Genomic DNA, 20,119 nt, shown 5'->3' on the forward strand with positions numbered 1-20,119 from the left:
GCCCACCAGAAACGCTGAGGGCCGGCCATAGCATGGGCTGGGCAGTGGGCTCTCCACCACTGATCCATCTCCTGGCAAAGGGAAGAACTCAGATGCCCACACGATGGGCTTCCCTGAGATGATCACAATAAGAAGAGGATCTGCTGCCCATGTTTGTCTTAGCAAGGGATCGCCACCAAAAGGCGACTGCCATCACCTGTAAACATCTCTTGGGCTGCCCACCAGAAACGCTGAGGGCTGCCAAGGAAAACGCTGGTGTAAGCTGATGAAAACGCTGGGCTGCCTGATGGTGAAAACGCTAGGCTGCCTGATGGTGAAAACACACGGCTGCCTCCTCCTCTGCAGGCTGCCGGCTGCACCAAAAACGCAGATGTGGGGGCTGCCCAAAAACGCTCGCTGCCTCCCCTCTGCCCACCAGATGCCTGCCCCCTAGGGAGGGCACCCCTGACTGGGGCTGATCTGCATGTGCTAATAGGCTGCCCCCCCTCCCCTGCCTATATAGGCCATAAAGCTGGCTGTCCGACCCAGATACTCAGCCCCACGACTTGGAAAAGAAGGGAAAAATATGGGATGGGTACCAGATGCATGGGAAAAATAGGGGGAGCTTGGGATAAAATATCCCAGGCATCCAAAAGCCTATATGACCATGGAACAAAGCCAAAACCCAAGCTAAACATGGCTAGACATGACCCGACATGAGTGAACTAACTCACACTAGCCGGGCACAGCCACAACACACTGATCCATCTCCTGACAAAGGGAAGAAGTCAGATGCCCAAGGGATGGGCTGCCCTGAGATGATCACAAGGAGAAGAGGATCTGCTGCCCATGTCTGTCCTAGCAAGGGATCCCTACCAAAAGGCGACTGCCATCATCTGTAAACATCTCCTGGGCTGCCTACCAGAAATGTTGAGGGTTGCCAAGGAAAACGCTGGTGTAAGCTGATGAAAACGCTGGGCTGCCAGATGGTCAAAATTATAGTCACAAGGGACGCCCTTTTTCAGGCTTCCCGTCCCCACTTGCCGTCCCGCCCTCTTCTTTACACTAAAAATCCATTTGAGCCCCATTCCCCATTTCCCGTCCCGGAATGCGTCCCTTGTGACTGGTGAAAACGCTAGGCTGCCTGATGGTGAAAATGCAAGGCTGCCTCCTCTGCAGGCTGCCAGCTGCACCAAAAACGCAGATGTGGGGGCTGCCCAAAAACGCTGGCTGCCTCCCCTCTGCCCACCGGATGCCTGCCCCCTGGGGTGCCCATGGGAGGGCGCCCCTGACTGAGGCTGATCTGCATGTGCTCATAGGCTGTCCCCCCTCCCCTGCCTATATAGACCATAAAGCTGGCTGCCCGACCCAGATACTCAGCCCCACGACTTGGAAAAGAAGGGAAAAATATGGGATGGGTACCAGATGCATGAGAAAAATAGGGGGAGCTTGGGATAAAATATCCTAGGCATCCAGAAGCCTATATGACCATGGAACAAAGCCAAAACCCGAGCTAAACATGGCTAGACATGACCCGATATGAGTGAACCACCTCACAATGGCCGGGCACAGCCACAAAACAGCCTTCACTCCCTAATCTGCTCCTGGGAGATACCGGAGCTACCACTGGACGGGAATATGAACTCTAACAGGCTCCTCCCCTGGAAGCAGTCCTCTGACAACAAACTTCCCAAGAAGGGCTCTACTTTGTTGTGCTGGGACAATGATCCCCAACCCCCCCTGAGAACAAGGTAGAGTGATAACCTGCCATGCTACTTTGGCCCGGGCTATCTCAGTGTCGCGCCCTGACCAAAGAAAATTCATGATCAGTCTCTCTACCTAGCTAATGTAGGAGCTCGAAAAGATCCAACAAGATGTAATGTACCACATACTAGCCAACAACACCTGGTTGGCCACTACAACTCTGCTTGCCGAAGAGAGTCGTTCCGAACTCCAATTTAGCAACTTCCTCCTGATGGACAGGAGGAGGGGAGCAATCTGCTGCTCAAGGGACAAGTCCAGGCCAACCTGACAGCCCAAGCAGCAAACTGCAGTCCCTGGGGGAATCCATCTAAAACCCTCACCTGGCAGCCAATCAGGCGTAGGAGCACTACCAACCCAGAAAGCCACTGTCTTCCTCCAGTTGATCAGTGCGCCTGATGCACAACAAAACGTCTCTAGAGCTTGCTCACACCTGTGCAGGTTGGCCTCCTGGCCCTCCAAGTACAAAGCTAAGTCATCTGCAAACATCTGAGAAGCCCATCCTACGTAAAGTACCCTCCAAGAAGTCCCAGTCTACTCTATCGTAGGCCTTCTCAAAATCAAGAAGAAGTATCACCAGATCCTCACCTCAGAGGCGAGCGAGGGTCGATGCCTCCCAAAAAGTGAAGATGTTAAGGATACTACGCTCCTTGACAAAACCTGTCTGGGTCCCATGTATAATGCTCTCTAGAAGTGGCTGAATCCTCAAGCTCAGAGCCTTGGCTAGTATTTTGTAGGCTGAGTTGAGGATGGTGATGGGTCGCCACTGTCGAATCTCATCCAAGGAGCCTCCCTCCCTGAGAATGAGGTAGATCAAGCCCTCACTCATGTTGTCGGGCATCTCTCCTGTATACAAGATGTACTCAACAGCATTACAAAGGTCTGTGCCCAGCAAGTCCCAATACTCCAAGAAAAAACTAGCCCCTGGGAGTCGAACCATCCTCCCTGGGACACCTACCACGGTGAAGTGCTCTCAAGGCCACATGGAGCTCCTCTAACTGGAGAGGTAGCTCAAGTCTCTGACGCATCTCCTCAGTCACAAGACAAGGCATCTGTGCCCAAACCTGCTCTCTGCATGCATCTTGACGCTCTGACTAAGACTCTGCAGACAGCAAGTCATGGTAGAAGTCAGTAGCAATTGTACGTATATCCTCTGGCTCTGACGCAATTGACCCGTCAGATCTCCTCAACTAGCTGACACTAGTGTCCGCATGACAGGGTAACACTACCTCAAAGAACGACACAATCACTCTCACCCACCTGGGTCCACTGAGATGCCTGTTGATGAAAAGCAAACTCGTGACGCCTCTCCTCTATGCTGACAAGCTCTTGGCGAGCCTGCTGCAATTGATCCTCCAACCAACGACTGTTTGGGTGTTGCTCCTGCATCCTCTGCAAGGAAGCAACGCCCCGACGGAGACGCTGCTCCTCCTCCCTCGCTGCAGTGAGGCGGGCCGTAGACTCCTGGAGAAAGAAGTGACTAGGTTGAGCAACTCCAGAGACAACTCTGTCAGCAGGAGAGTCCTGCGTGTCCAAGCCCTCTGTCCAAAGAGCCACCACTCGCTCTCTGAGCCCTGAGTCCAACAAGATCCTCTCAGGAATGCGTAGCATCGTGCTCCCCCCTCCTCTGTCTATCTGTCACCGTGAGGATCACTGGTGCATGGTCCGAAAAAGATGTCCTAGCCAAGATGCAAACTTACCCTCCCAAGTCATAGATGTGGTCACTAGCGTAGAAGCAATCTATCCGAGATAGATTCACTCCTCACACTCTGCGGTCTGGGCGAGAGAAGGACAAGCTGTCTGGGGGTCTCACAAAGCCAGAGTGTTGCCAAACATCTAAAACCCTCAAAGTCATACATAGCCTCTCCCAGGCTACCAACTCAGCTCTGTGCACAGTAGCATGGCTACCACCAATCCTCTCTGAGGGGTCCTCCAACATGTTGAAGTCACCTCCAATGCACCATTGCTCTGCATGCGGCAGAGACTCTACAATGTGAGACCAAAACTCTGCACGTGCATGTAGCGCGGATAATGCGTCGTGCTCTCTACAGTGTGGGTGCCCCTCAGTGCAATGAGCGTGACAATCTCACTCAAACAAATGAAAACTCTCTCAAACAGAATGAAACACAGAAACGACGGATAACAACACAGAAACAATGGATAACCACAGAGACACAACAGTGGACCAGAACATGTGGACTCGACTAGCTCCAAGAACCATGTACAGACGCTGGCGTGGCAGCACACTCCGCTCCAGCCCAGGACTCACAGGTACAAATGGGGTGTCGAGGCTCAGATGTGCAGGGATGGTGAAGCAGTGCTCTGTGTAAGACTCTCTAGACGACTACGTGCAAGATCAGATGGAACTATCCCAAAACGACTACTGATATGTACAACCATAGGAGCCACCAACGGCCCATAAATGTCCAGCCAGCTAAGTCTATCTCCAAACTGAGTGGTGGTGGTGACCTGGCCACGACGTCCACTAGACCACCGTAGGTACCTGCCACGTGTCACTCCCAGCCAAAGGGTCCGTCCAGTGTGAACCAGACCAACTGTAGCTAACTGTCCAACTGTCTGTCTTGTGAAGTGACACTGTAGCAGGCTACAGGTTGCCCGCCACAAGACTGGTCACCGTCTCGGTGAGCCAAAACTGAATGAAACTGCAAAAGTAACTATATGTATCATGAAAGATGAGGTAAGAGCACAGTCCTGTCACCCAAGGGAAAGGGTCGTCCCCACTGCTGCTCCAGAAGCTTCCGGATCGGGAGGAGCCATTAGATCAATAGTGTAACCATGCGGTTGCTGTCCTGTGCTTTGCATACCTTGATTTCCTGTGGTTGTACCAGCCATCTGCTGCACAGCGGATGGGAGTACCTGCCCTGAAGTGAGCTCCGGACGCCTAGTAACGCAACCATGTCGGTGTGCACCAGTAGCACCATCACAGCAAGGAACACTCTGGCTCTGCATGTGTGGCATCTGGATCTGAGACTCTTGTTGAGTGAAGTACTGGACCTGGGGCTGTGGGTAGTGTCCCATGAACTGCTGAGAGGGCTGAGAGGGACCTGCTGGGTAGTGTCCCATGAACTGCTGAGATGGCTGAGAGGGACCTGCTGGGTAGTGTCCCATGAACTGCTGAGAGGGCTGAGAGGGACCTGCTGGCGCTGCAAAGGTGGCTGGACTCTGGACCTGTATCCCTGGCCTAGTCCATCCATATCCCACAGTAGCCTGGGTAGGCCTGTTATCATACATAAGCATTTCTTGAAATCCTTGCACCTGTGCTTTGAGGTCATCAATGATTCTCGACTTTATCTTCAATGCCTGTTGTAGTGCAAAAATCGTTGCATCTCGATCTGCGATGGCACTCTCGGCAACTCGCAGGGATCCCTCCATAGCTGCGTATGTGGCGGAGTGATGCTGGTGGGTTGCAGCTAGCTGCTCCACGCCTAGCTCGATGGTGGCAATAGCAGCTCTGGAGTCCTGAAGCAACTTCTCTGAAAGCTGAAACAGAGAAGTGGAGTCGGTCCTACCTGAAGATCCCTCAGATGGGTGTGATGCTGGAGGGCGCACATGAGGCATTGCGGGCGAGCTAAAAGTAGGTGCAGATGGTGGCACAACCGGCGAGCTAGAAGTAGGGACACTCGGTGTAGAAGGTGCTTCAGAGATTGTTGTTGTAGGTGCAGCGAGTGATATGTTGACCGGTGTATGAGTGAAGATGGGAGAAGAAGGAAGAGGATCCTGTATGGGTGAAGTGACCATCCTCTCTTGAGGAGCAGCAGTAGACACTGGTGTCGGCACAGCAGAACCAGGTGTAGCAGTGGACGTATGACGCTGAAGATGTACCCTAGTCTGCTGTCTTTCAGGAACTGGCAAGGAGAGTAGAGACTTCACTGTATCCTTAATCACTTTCGCCTTGATCTTCTTTTTCTTGGTGACTGTGGGGTCTACTTGCATGCTCACGGGTTTCCTTTTCCCTTTCGAGGTTCCCTGTTCCTCATCCACTTCATTTATGTTGATAGGTATGTTTATGATCCATGCCAAGAGAGGCGCCGCAAAACATCTAAAAGTTAACTGCACAGACTGCACTTGGGCCCGAAATCTTTTAGCCCTAGACTGCAGAGAGCTGAAGAGAATTTGGTGGAATCCACATGGGATAGTGTGGATTAAACAATATAGCCCGTCGCAGTGGGAGAATGTAGTGAGAATATCTGTTTGTACCTTGTCTTCTTTGGCATCCCGAGCCAGAAAGTAATACCTGAAGATTGCGAGAAGCCGTCTGTTTCGCTCATAATTTGGGTGATCCGAGCTCAATAGCTCTTTACTTGCTTGAATTGTCGCGTCCTTGGGCAACAAAGAGAAAGTGCGAGTAGTAGACTTCACAGTTGGAAAGTTGGTCATACCCATGGCATGGCCAAGCCTTGTAGCTGTTAGCTTGTGGCCCCGGACCTTTGGAAAGTTTTTCAGCAGTTGATGTATCAGTTCTGCTGGAATAGTATCAGGTAGATTTGCATCAGCCAATTCTGTGAGACCCAGAGTCCGTAGCTGAGCAGTCGAAAGCACCTCACTGAGAGATGGTCGAGGTTGCTGCATATGAAAATGTAATGAAAATGCTGTGCGATTTTTTGAAGAAGCAGGCCTCTTGATCTCATGAGTGATAATTTGCGGCTTTTCTTTTTTCTGAGCCACCTTTGATTGTTCCTCTGGATCACTGGAAGCACCTGACTCTAAATTTACATCTGAATCCTCAGATGCTGCTGAGTCTGCTTTGTAGCTTTCATCACTTGGGTCACTGGAGGTAAAGTCATCTATGTCATGGCTGCTGCCGCTTGCAGATACTTCATCTGCTTCGCTCTCTGATTGTTCAACCCGAGCTTTTCTCCTCGTCATCTCTACCTTTTTCTTGCTACCCCTGCCAAGGTGAGGTCTGATGACAAACAGAGGATGACAAACAAAGCCGCTGAGTAGCCAATGGAAAAGTAGTAGGATGCAGACAATTTAGATTTCTCCGGCTAACTCGTTAGGCTGGGCGAGTAATTTAAGGTAGGGTAAATTCGAACCAGGCGAAAGAGGGCGGTTAGGGCGAGAGGGTGCTGGGAGAGGGTAGGGGTGAGAGGGGAGGGTAGGGAGCGAGAGGGGGTGCGGGAGAGGGTAGGGGGCGAGAGGGGAGGAGAGGAGCGGGTAGGGGGCGAGGGGTGAGGATAAGGACGAGAGGGGGGATAGGGGCGAGAGAAGTGCGGGAGAGGGTAGGGGCGAGATGTTTGGATAGGGGCGAGAGGGGAGGATAGGAGAGGGTAGGGGGCGAGGGGTGAGGATAGGAGAGGGTAGGGGGCGAGGGGTGAGGATAAGGACGAGAGGGGGGATAGGGGCGAGAGAAGTGCGGGAGAGGGTAGGGGCGAGATGTTTGGATAGGGGCGAGAGGGGAGGATAGGAGAGGGTAGGGGGCGAGGGGTGAGGATAGGGACGAGAGGGGTGTGGGAGAGGGTAGGGGTCGAGTTTTAGGATAGGGGCGAGAGGGGAGGATAGGAGAGGGTAGGGGGCGAGGGGTGAGGATAGGGACGAGAGGGGTGTGGGAGAGGGTAGGGGTCGAGTTTTAGGATAGGGGCGAGAGGGGGTGTAGGAGAGGGTAGGGGGCGAGTTTTAGGATAGGGGCGAGAGGGGATGTATGAGAGGGTAGGGGGCGAGTTTTAGGATAGGGGCGAGAGGAGAGGGTAGGGAGCGAGGGTATAGGGTAGGGGCGAGAGGGGTTTAAGTAAGGGTAGGAGGCAGTAGGTAGGGGCGAGGGGTTGGGAGACTAGGGTTTATTAAGGTCTAATGGGAGTTAGCACAACAGTTAGCAGATACAAAGATAGGATAATTTTGAGCAGGTACGAAGAGAGGACTCAGATAAAGAAGGGTATTAAGGCTTGCACTGATCATTAGTAGCCAGCTTTGGAGCACCAAAGAGTACTTTCCCCCTTTCTTTCTTTCTGCAGCAAAGCTGAAAGTTTATTTGCACCAAAGGTTTTTTTTTTTTTGCGGCAATTGGAATCAAAAGTTCTTTGCCAAAACTCTGCCATATTCTCTATATAGACAGCCTCAATCGTCGTCTAAGCAGTCGTCTAAGCAGAATGCCCAAGCAGATTCCACTTTTTTCAACTGAACAAAAAAACACTCTGACTAGAAGCTTGACTGATAGCAGCAGTTTTGAAGGACCTTAATATTTGACTGCAAATAACACTTAGGATAGAAACAATTAGAGGAGCGACTGAACTGTTGAAGTTCCGATAATACCCAATTACCAGGAGGACTGAGTGGAGAAAAGATATCTTAGAGGAGAGGTGGAAACTTACAAACATAGCAAAAACTGAGACAGTAACAGAACATCTATTCTGGTGGAAAGCTAGAGGGGAGGAGAGAAATGGGCCATCGAGCCTACAGATGGCGGAAAGTTGCATACCCTTTACTCAGAGGAGTAATAGCACTTGATTCTGGAGCCATTTACCAGTGTCAAAGGGACGCCTTCCAAAGTGATTAACTGGACAGCCCCTTGTGGCAAAACCTCCTGTACTCTAAAGGGCCCTTGCCAAGCTGGAACCAGCTTCTTTGCTTTTTTCATATATTTTGCCTGATAGAGTAGCACCAATGTGCCTTGCGTTATTTTTGGCTTTCTGAGGTGGCGATCATGCCACGCTTTGCGACGAAGTTGTTCCGCTTGCAGAGCACGAGAAGCTAAAAGGCGGCTTTCATCCAATAAGGTGAGACGGGAGATAGAGGCAGATTCCATGCCCCCACTTGCACGCAGACTGCCCACCCTAGGGGAACCGGAGTTGAACTCAAATGGAGCTATGGCTTCCAAACCGAAAGCGAGTTGAAAAGGCGTTTGATTCGTTGTTGCTTTGAAAGATGTGCGGTATGCCCAAAGAGTGCCATGCACAGCCTGAGCCCACGATGCAGGATGGAGATGACATGCTTTCCTCAGTAGAGCGATCAGAACCTTGTTGGTGCTCTCGGCCTGTCCATTGGCTCTAGGATAATAAGAGCACGACTTGCGATGAAAAATCTTGTAATTGGCCAGCAAATTTGAGATCATGTTATTGACAAAATGAGTGCCTCTATCACTGGTGATCTCTAAGGGACATCCAAATCTGCATAAAATATTTTCATATAAAAATTTGGCCACTGTATTGCTGGTGCAATCTACTGTCGCTAGTACCTCTGCCCACTTTGTTGCATAGTCTGTAGCCACTAGCAGATATTTGCGATTACCTGGTTGAGCCGGGGGATATATTGGTCCCACAAAGTCCAAACCCCATCTCTCAAAAGGTAGCCATGCCATTGAGACCTGCAAAGGACGGTTGGATTGCTTATTCGGCTTCGGCCCACATCTCTGGCACACATCACAAACCTTAGAATATGCTATTGCATCCTTAAAAATGTAGGGCCACCATAGACCACTCTGTAGTATCTTCTGAGCAGTGATGTGACCAGGATAATGGCCACCAGTGGGACCATTGTGGGCATCCTCCAGAATATGCTCCACCTCATGAGGCGAGACACAACGCTTCAGAACACCATCTGGTCCCGCTTTGTAGAGCTGGCCCCCGATCAGAGTGAAAGGCCTGGACTTCAAGAGCAATCTCCTCTTTTGCAGTGGGGATGCCTTCTCTGGGTACAGCCCAGTAGATAGGAAATGTAGGACCTCGCCGTACCATTCCGGTGTTGTATCTATTTTAAAAAGTCCTCTATCTGGAAAGTCATCCGCAATCCCGGTAGCTTCTTCGCCTGTGTAAATGCGAGAGAGGTGGTCAGCCATTACATGATGCTTACCAGGACGGAGTACCACTTCAAAATCAAACTCCTGGAATAGGAGGAGCCATCGCCATACTCGACCTGCAACCTGTGGCTTATGAAGCAGATAGCGCAAGGCATGGTGATCAGTGATAACTGTGAAGTGGACCCCTAGCAAATAGTGACGAAATTTGTGTAAAGCATACACTATAGCCAATCCTTCCCTCTCTGTGGTGCTATAGTTTCGCTCTGCTTTGGTGAGCAGGCGACTTGCATAATGTACAGGGCCATCCAAGTTGAACTCTTTGCTAGGCTGAGTCAGCACAGCACCCACAGCCAGCAGACTGGCATCTGTATGCACATGAAAAGGTAGGGCCCAATCCGGGGCAACTAGAATAGGCGCTTCAGTGAGAAGTTTTTTGAGGTATGCAAATGCTTCGGCCTCAGGTGTTGACCACCGGAAGGGAACAGCAGCACTGGTGAGCCGGGTCAATGGTTGAGCCACCTGTGCATACATACGTATAAACCTGCGATGATAGCCGGTGTGGCCCACAAAGCTCTGAACACCTTTGGGATTTATGGGAGGAGGTAACTTCAAGATGGCCACTATCTTCTCTGGGTCCGGTGCCAAACCTTGAGCAGACACCACATGGCCCAACAGTGTGCCCTCTGTGACCAAAAAATGACATTTGTTCGGATTGAGCTTCAAACGTGCCTCTCTGCACTTGAGGAAGACTGCAGAGAGCTGAGCAAGATGCTCCTTTAGATTTTCTACTGGGGTCGAACATTGAGCACCCGAGAAGGTGGAAAAGTCATCCATGAATATGCGAAGGTGATCAGTAAGCAGAGGACAAAAGATGAGATATACTATGCGATTGAAAGAAGGCGGTGCATTTTTAAGCCCAAAAGACATCCTAGTGTAGATGAAAATACCCCAGGGAGTCACAAAAGCTATTTTGATTTGGTCGTCAGGATGTATTCCTAACTGATTGTAGCCGCTGAACCCGTCCATAAAACTATACAGTACATGGCCAGCGACATCTTCGAGGACTCTCTCAGTAAAAGGTGTCGGAAATCCATCCGGGATTGTGACCTTATTCAGAGCCCGATAGTCGACACAAACTCGAATTTTGTTGGACTGCTTCTTTGGGGCAATAACCATAGGAGACAACCATTCTGAGTGCTCTACTGGTACAATAATACCTGCTTCTTGCATCTTTTCCAACTCGATTTTGACTGCTTCTGCATACTTGGGATTCAGTTTATAAGCACGTCCTCTGACCGGCTTAGCCCCCTCAACCAGAGGAATTGTGTGGACTCCTAGCTCTGCTCGGATTCCTTCTAAATCGTGGTAAGACCAGGCAAACACATCTTTGAAAGAGCGCACGAAGGAGATTACCAGGTCGAGTAGAGCGGGGTGATCCCATAACCAAGTGGCTAATAAGATGGGCTGATGGCTGTCAGGGCCTCCTAGGTTGACCTCTCTGACTGGGTCAGGCGGTGCAGTTGTCGAGGCTGCGTCAGGTGGAGAAGATTGTGCCGCCTCTGTTAGCCTTTGGACATTATGAGCTGGCGTCTGATCAATGTTGAAATCAGCATACTCTTCCTGCAACCAACCTGATGGAAGCTCTGCAAATGGTAAATCCTCAGATACCTCAAAGTGCTCCGGCATGGATGGAGAGTCAGATAGAGTAGAGGCTAAGGAGGGAGCTGGGGTGTTGGCCAACTCTTGCAAGGGAGACTTTTTTCCCCTTCTATGGTGGGTTATAAGCTCACCCAGGCCGACGGTTTCCATCAAGGGACCCTCTGAAGGATGGGCACCAGAGACCGGTCCACTTGGAGAGACCGGTCCACTTGGTTCTGACTCACTTGGCTGACTGGGATTCTTGGTCTCAGGTGTAGCTTCAGATGTAGGATCAGGGGGATAGGGTGAATCTGTTGGCAAAGGTTGAAGAGAGACTACATAGCATTGCATCGAAGAGGTGGCCTCTAACCATTGCAGTAAGTCTTCATCGGACCCATCGGGAGGGACCGACTGGTCCAAGTCAGGGTTGGACGCTACTGACAAAGAGCTATGCTGAACGACCGGATCCATACCTCCTTCGAGACGAATTTGTTGCATTGGAGAGCCAGGTGTATGTATCCACATGGCGTCGGTTCCCCAGTCGTGAAGTGCTTTCGTATGTCGCAGCCATGGCCTACCAATCAGCAAGGGATAACCTCCCTCTACCAGGGGAAGATTAACTACCACAAAATCCAAGTTAAAAGTGAAATCTTGTACCTTTAGAGGCACCTTGTCGACTATGCCCACTGGGTAGACTGTTCTCTGATCAGCCAATGTAACAGTGAAAGGAGCAGGTCGGGTAGGCTTTAGACCTAAGGCTATCATAGTGAATTCGGGCATCAAATTGATTCCAGATCCTCCATCAACGATGACGCCGGATAGCTGGTGCCCAAGAATAGATACAATGAGGCGAGGACTTTTATAATCGGTGAGGGGAGCAGATGGATAGGAAATCAAATAGGACTCTGAGGGCTGTACAGGGAGGTGCCCGCCACTAGGCCCAGCCCCCGGGTACAGAGACTGAATGACTAACAAGGTGTCACTTCTAAGTGTTGCATCAAGCCTTAGCATGTCGTATAGTGACACCTGCTGAAAAGTATTTTTCAAGATGGCTTCTGCTGTGGGCTTGGCGCCTTCGAACTGGGCTCCTTTTGTGCCTTCGAACTGGGCTCCTTTTGTGACCTTAATCTGTTCCAAGTCAGCCACTGCTTCTAAGAAGGCTCCATCAATGTCAGATAACAAGGAAGTTGGTTTGCTCTGAGCAATTGGGAAGGACTTGTCCTTTGGGTCAGGTAGACCAGAGTGAGGAAGTGGAGATTGGCGAGGTGGACCTGTGGGTAGACTGAGACCAAGAGCTGCTCTTTGTGCCCGAGTAAGGACACCAGCAGGCTCCTCCACTTGCAGAGGCTTAACCACATGAGTAGCAGGTGAAGGTTGAGGCACGGTGTTCACAGTAATCAAATTTATCTTCGGAAAGGTGAATTCGGGCTGGTTCTGAGTCGAGCCTGAAGACGTGGATGCCCTTTGCTTGGGACAATCTTTACTGTAGTGATCCTTCGAATCAGGGCAATGACGACAAGGAGGGGACCCCTCGGGTAAAGGACACTTGCTCTGATAATGCCCATATTCTCCGCATCTGTAGCAGAGTATGGGCCGATTGGAAGGACGAAACGGGGGACGAGGTGGTTGCTGCATGGAATTTGAGGCTGAGGTGTAGAAACTTTGGGGAACTGAGGGAGTACTGGCATGGTAAAAACTGTGGGGTGCAAAGTTGTTGTGCATACCTTGCTGCATAGGGGGTGTTGTCAGCAGAGGAGGCAACTGGTTTTGATGGCCGTAGGGTGAGACCATGTTGGATGCAGGTGCTAACCCTTGTTGGAGAGAAGGACCAAGATTTTGTTGTATTTGACGCAATCCCTTGAGGTAGTAACAATCCTTATCCTCATGTCCAGCTTTTTCACAAAAGTGGCAGTAAAACCGAAGGGGGCATTCCTGTGGTGGGTGCCCTGGAGAGCGGCATGAGCTACACCAAACCATAGCCTTAGTCTCTTGCTGACACTTGAGCTCTTCTAACTCGCGCTTAATCTGTTCCAATGCCTCATTATGTGTAGGCTTCTCTTGTCTAAGAGAGAAGGACCTCTCCTCTTGAAGAGCTCGTTGTAGCTTTAGGGCTTCCAGTTCCCTACGTAAAGAAGTTAAAGGATCAGTAGGACTACCTTCCGAGAACACAGAGGAAGTATCTATTTGAAGAGAGTTGTTGAAGAGCTTCCTAGCTCCCTCTATTCTAGTAGCAGCTGCGATGAACTCGTCGAGAGTGGCGTCGGGTCGGAGACTCTCTCGGAGTTTTTGCTGAGAAGTTTTGGGAAGCGCCTTCTCCACCCACTTTTTAACCATGAATTCACCGGGTTGTTGGGGAAGCTTGGCCACCAGCGACTTAGTTTTCGTCATGAGCTCCGCAAAAGTCTCCTCCGGTTTGAGCACCATGTTGGCCAACTCATCCAACACCTTCTCCTAGTAGTCACCTGGCCTGAAAGCTGCACAGAACTGCTGTCTTAAGGCTGCCCAAGTTGCAAAATGGTTCTCTGCAAATTGGCTGTACCATTTGTCTGCTAGGCCATCCAGGGTGGATGGAAATAGTACCAAGTAAGCATCTTCTCTGTTCAGCCCACGTCCCCTACAGAGAGATACAAATCTTCTTGTATGGTCGTCAGCATCTTCTGAAGACAGCCCTTTGAATGTAGGGAACTTGATGTTCACCTTGGCCAAAACACTAGCTAGTGGCTCCATGATTCCTTGCTGAGTCTGTTGCACAGTAGCTTGTTGTAGAAGAATAGGAGAGAGCTTTTCCGGAGAAGGTGATCGCGAAGATGGGGAACCTGATGAAGGAATGGGTGATGTGATATGTGGAGGTATAGGTGATGAGGTTGAAGGATTTCTACAAGGTGTCAAAGGTCGTCTTCTGTGATAGTACTTCAGAGGGCTCAGTAGTGGGCTTTGACGCTCAACTGACTTCCTTGTATGTGTCATACAGTGACCTCCAAACCAACCAAGCTTTGGGCAAGAAACCTTGAACTGGCTGAAGACTGGTCTAGACTCTACTAGATCATACTAGACCAGACGAGTGTCTAGACCAGCTGGACCAGGGACAAGGAGGACTAGACCAGGGTCTAGACCAGACAAGTGACTAGACCAGCTAGACTAGGGTCGAGGGGGTCTAGACCAGAGAAGTGACTAGACCAGCTAGACCAGGGTCGAGGGGGTCTAGACCAGAGACGAGGGCAAGCTGGACCAGGGCGAGAGGGACCAGACCAGCAAGGCGAGAGACTTAGACTGCACAGGCGAAGCGAAGAACCCAGCTACTCAACAGAGTGAGACTTCAGTTGAGGTCCCCAGCGTGATCGCCAAAATGAGAGCACCTGTAGCGCGGATAATGCGTCGTGCTCTCTACAGTGTGGGTGCCCCTCAGTGCAATGAGCGTGACAATCTCACTCAAACAAATGAAAACTCTCTCAAACAGAATGAAACACAGAAACGACGGATAACAACACAGAAACAATGGATAACCACAGAGACACAACAGTGGACCAGAACATGTGGACTCGACTAGCTCCCAGAACCATGTACAGACGCTGGCGTGGCAGCACACTCCGCTCCAGCCCAGGACTCACAGGTACAAATGGGGTGTCGAGGCTCAGATGTGCAGGGATGGTGAAGCAGTGCTCTGTGTAAGACTCTCTAGACGACTACGTGCAAGATCAGATGGAACTATCCCAAAACGACTATTGATATGTACAACCATAGGAGCCACCAACGGCCCATAAATGTCCAGCCAGCTAAGTCTATCTCCAAACTGAGTGGTGGTGGTGACCTGGCCACGACGTCCACTAGACCACCGTAGGTACCTGCCACGTGTCACTCCCAGCCAAAGGGTCCGTCCAGTGTGAACCAGACCAACTGTAGCTAACTGTCCAACTGCCTGTCTTGTGAAGTGACACTGTAGCAGGCTACAGTGCACTTGCCACACTGGGCGCATAAATGTTCAGGAAACCCAAGAGGCAACCCTAAACCTGCATAGTAATCCATTGAGCCCTGCCAAGCACAATAAAACCTCTGCTCACAATGGCCTGCTGCCAAGAGTCCATACCCCTCTCTATATACCTCCAGGTCCAAATGCAGTTGACCAAAATGTCTCAAATCGCCCATGCAAAAGCTGGCCACATCGTCTAATGCGGCTCTCACAAAGATGATGCTCTTGCAGCATAAGAATATCAATCTCTCCGCCCACAAGGCATCGCTTAAGCTCCTGACGCAATCAACCCCGCTGGTGCTGAAACTCGGGCCACCTAATCCCTATACATTCCATGAGACAATCCTCATGGGGAACGAGAGAGAACTGATGCTGCAAAAGCAGCTAACCGCGCTATCTTCGAGGCTAGCTTGGAAGATATGCATGACTGCAAAGACTATCTAGCCCGGGCCCAAGAAGAGCGTGTCGTACGTAGGGCAACCTCCTCTGTCCAAGAGTCTTCATGTATGTATAAATACAATGATGGGCTCTGCGTGTCAGCAAACAAGTGTACCACAATGTGTCTACATCGTGCCAAGTTTGGAGGTGTCACTGAACACTTGGCAAGCGGCCACAAGGTCTATACCAAGTCTATAACCCCCAGGTCTCCCGTGTGGTGAGAGAACTCGAGGGCCTGTGCCTGCAACCACTCCATCACTGAGTCCAGGGTCCACTCAGCCTGATCCTTGCCACATAAGGGAAAAGAGAAGCCAACCGCTAAGTCCAGGGCCTCTATCCCTCTCGCTGCAAGGAACAGTACATGAACTCTGAAACAAGCTGCCTCAAAGTCTGGTGAAGGGTCGCCAAGAAACCGCGTGAAGTCGTAGGCAAAGAAATCCCACCTGCGACGAATGTCGAAGCATGTCAATCCACGAATAACTGTTGCAAAGGGAGAAGTCTGCACCAAAAGGGGGGTACGCAAGAAGTGTTGTTCCTCGCTCGCCAAGCGACTAGTGGCAAAAGCGCTGCCAAGAGATCTCTTAGCAGCCGAGGAAGGTCCTAGGGGGGGGGGGGGGGAGGGGCAAAAGGAGGGGGGCAAGGTGGGGAGGGGGGAGGAGGCAGAGGGGGAGGGGCAGAGGAAAACTCGGGGGAAGGAGGGGAGGGGGGCTGTCAAAGATGAGGTTGAAGTGGAGAGTGGAGCTAGGACCTCATCCTGCTGAAGAGGGTCGAAACGGTTCCCCATAGAGAAACACTGCTGCTGACTTGGAGCCTGGCAACCACCCGGCGGGCCAGGCTGGCGTGGTGGCCCCTGTCGACATCGACCACGAACTTGCTGCCATCCCTCCTCTGCCTGAACTCCAGGCTCGGAGAGTAAGTCTACCTGAGTACCCTGAGACTCTATCTGCTGTTGCTGGCCAGCCCTAGGAGGCTGGGGATGAGCTTGAGGTGAAGGTCGAGGCCTCCTCCATGGACAGGCCTTTGCAAGATGGCCCATCTGACAACAAATGAAACACTGATTCGGGAGGCCCGAATACTCCATGCTCTGTCGGCGCCAACCACCACTCACTCTAGGTAGTAGAATGACCTTCGAGAGGATGTGGGTGTCCCGAACCAGAACATGTACTTTGGGAATGCCAGCTGCCTTGGCAGCTACGGAGGCTACCGTGCGAGGTGTCTCCAAAACAGTCCCAATCCCTGAGCCTATCCTGGACAGTAACGGAAGGTACTCCCTCCTCAGGACGGGGAAGCAGATTGAGATGGGAAGGTCTACCTCCTCGACAAGCACGTTGGTAGCTAGGTCAAAACCATGGCGCCACTGTCGAAAATGAGCTCGAATTGCTCGAATGGCGAGGGGGCTCATTGCAATGACCTTGGACGCCATCTGGGGAGTCTCAAACTCTATCTGGTAATACCCACCCCCGAGAAGCTTAACATCAAGTAAGTATCTTGCCCACCTCTGTTAAAAGGCGGGCCTATAGAAGATCATGCACCTCTCCTCTGCTAGGGCGGGTGCTGATGATCTTGCAGATGACAAAGGTCACCTGGAGGCGCTCCACCTCTGCTGCGAGGCTCGCTTGCTCTGTCGACAAAAGAGCAAGTCGGATGGTGGGCTCTACAAGGTCGGGCGAGGGGGCTTCTTGAGAGTCCCTCTGGGATGGAGCATGAGCCTCCATCTGTGTTTGTTGCTGCGATGGAACGCTAGACGGAAGGAGACAGCCCTCTAAGGAAATCCCAACAAGCAATGTCAAGAGGTCAATCCCTTCGGAGAAAGTCGATAGGTGCCTTCAAGGGGATCGGAGCCATCAAATGGAAGCAGCACGGGAGCGCGAGAGGAAGGGCTGAGGCGAGGGGGCAGCGCACCGGCGGGCTGTACCGCACGCCGGCGGGCAGGGCAGCAAGCAGGGTAGCGCGAGGGAGAGGGGGGAGGTGTGAGAGATGCCGGGGGGGGGGGGGGGGGGTTGGGGGGGGGGGGTTGGGGGGGGGTTGGGGGGGGGTTGTCGCAGGTGCGTGCACATGGGGGGGACGGTGAGCAGTAGCGAGTCTAGCGAACTCAAAATTAATTATGCTCAACTTGGAAATTCGATTTAAGCAAAGTTGACTACTAGTGACATGACCCTAGTCTCACCCTTGATTAGCTCTCTTCCGGGTAAGTCTATTTCCATGTTACGAAGTTGCAATTTTAGGTGCTTCTTGCATCTTATTCTAAACTTAGACAAGCTCTCTTACAAGATGTATCAAAAAGAACCCCTCATCAATGGCGACGCAGCCAATGGAACAATGTATGCAGCAGAGAAAGGTTTTGCTGATCATTTGCTTCGTGCATGGCCCACATGCCATGATGCAAAAGAGTCCTTTGACAACTTGCCCACAAAGCTGTGTTCATTTCATTATGGCGCCTGGTCTACTCCGACGCCCTCCACACAATTCACGTTAAGATGATTATGGGCTGATGAATTTACGACAAACTCTGAGATTGTAGCTTTACGCCCTCACTTACAAGACGTATAAAAACGAATCCCTCATCACTGGTATATGCAGCAGATGAAGGTTTGGCTGCTCATTTGCTTCTTGCATGGCCGACATGTCATGATGAAAAAGAGTCCTTTGAGAACCTGCCCACAAAGCTTTGTTGTCTACCGATGCCCTCCACGTGTTAGGATGACTATGGGCTGATCCATATACGACCAAATTCTCGAGATTGTAGATCCCACGCCCTGGCAGGTTGGCAGATGAAGAGAAGGATCACAAAGATACCCAGGTGGCTTAACCCCATCTCCCGTCTCACAGATAAACACCAAAGCGAAGCCTTCTCTTCTCCCCGATCAAGTTCTCTTACTATCCACAAGGATGTCGCCTCTGTGAAGCTGGCACTTTATCTCCTCCTTGAGGTCCTATGTTTTCCTCGGCTAGACATGTTCGTCCTTCATGTACAGGGCAAAGATGGTCATTGAATGCTTTATTCCTTTCACTTGCAGAGGCAAATCAGCAGTGTTCAAGCTTCATCAAATAAAGTCGATGCAACTAATACTACGGTATTCTTCCTCGACAATCAAGCTCTATCAGTGCAAGACATACTGACGTTGCACATGAAGGAGAAACTTGCATTAGGTCAAAGACTTTGGAAGCAAGGTCAACTTTTAAGCATGATAGGCTTGCATAATCATGCTTTCTCAATCTATAGCATGTAGCTTGCAACTTATTGAGAGTGTTGCCAACACCTTATAAGGTTCGTGACATTGCACTTGCTTTCTCGCATACCCTATACGACATCGTGTATTACACAGGCATGTTGGCATGCTACAAATGCAAGTGTGATGCATCCATTGCATCATAAGATGTGAAGCAACACAGGCTCACACCTGCCATGATGTAAAGGTGCTCATCAATCAACACACCTATTTCCATGTACTCTCTTGCAAGTGTATTAAAGCTCGACCAGTAATGAGAACGGAAAAGGCTCTACTTTTATGGAAACAACAACTTGCAGCTCAGTGAAATATATGCATGATGCAGCTCTAGGACACTGCAAAGGGGTTCTCTACTACAGTCCATGTGTGAGAGCAATGGCCGTACAGATATGGCTACTGGAAGGAACAAATAGCTCCTGTGTGAGTAGGTGCCAAGCAGACTGGGCGCACGAACCGACATTACACACCGCACGCATGCACTCACTCACTCACTCACTAGAAACACGAAGTACTTACACAGAAAGAATAGCGATATGAGCTTGAACTTTGGAGTGACGAGCCAAGGAATGTGCATCCACTAAAAGCGCGAGGAGAACGTAAGAGCATCCCAAGAGACGGGGACTGCGGAAGCTGCAGACCATAGCCAGACTCTTGCCTGCTTAGTCTGACCATATCCATTGGGGAGCTTCACTCACTATGCCGCTAAGTCCCATGCAGGATTCGAACTCACGCCCATTTATCTTAGACCTTTTGTCACCTCATGTGATATCCACATGCATTGGACTCGCATGATTCTTTAAGAGAAGGCAATATATCCTGACTATCAAGCAACTTATTCATGGGATATGATATATCTGCAAAGAGAGCTTCAAGGTATGTAATCTCTTGTTTTAAAACCCAAAGAAAATCTAATATAACTACCTTCTTTTGGGTGTTAGGAATCTTTTTTTTCTCTTCATGGGGAGATATGATTGTTTCAAGATCCAATTGTGAATAAGATTCCACATTGAGAGGAATTTGTTGCTTAGTTTTAATGAGGTTTTGATCCAATTGCAAATAAGTTTCGAACTTCAGAGGATCTGCTGCTTATTTTATAGCACTGATTGTGTCTATAAGAGTTATATTTTCAGAGGTATGATGACCCAACTAATGAAAAAATCACTCCATAAGTATTGAGGGTCACTAATTGGCCTCTTCACATTTGGACTTTCAAGTAAAGAAGATCTCAATTTGCCAAGGGATAGTAGATAAGTTCACATTACCAAGTTTCTTACAATCACTACTGGTGACACAGTAGACTATGATGGCCATAGTTAACTGATAGTTTAAGCAGCTTCTTTGCAGAATATAACC

The 20,119-nt window shown here is 50.5% G+C and overlaps 1 protein-coding gene across 2 annotated transcripts in view; it reads right to left on the reverse strand.

Annotated features, from left to right (window-relative positions):
- The window catches only part of SULA (NAD(P)-binding Rossmann-fold superfamily protein), a 46,740-nt gene extending 27,243 nt beyond the window's left edge, over positions 1 to 19,497 (reverse strand). The window contains exon 1 of one of the 2 annotated variants that reach the window (XM_086493716.1): positions 19,283 to 19,497. In XM_086493716.1, the coding sequence (XP_086349842.1) occupies positions 19,283 to 19,444 (162 nt within the window). In that variant the 5' untranslated portion in view covers positions 19,445 to 19,497. The remainder of the gene's footprint in view (positions 1 to 19,282) is intronic. The other variant, XM_086493717.1, reaches the window with a different exon arrangement.
- Positions 19,498 to 20,119: the final 622 nt, after the last annotated feature.

Source organism: Adiantum capillus-veneris, chromosome 21, assembly GCF_014529385.1.
Source record: "Adiantum capillus-veneris isolate H3 chromosome 21, ASM1452938v2, whole genome shotgun sequence".
Lineage (NCBI taxonomy): Eukaryota > Viridiplantae > Streptophyta > Polypodiopsida > Polypodiales > Pteridaceae > Adiantum > Adiantum capillus-veneris.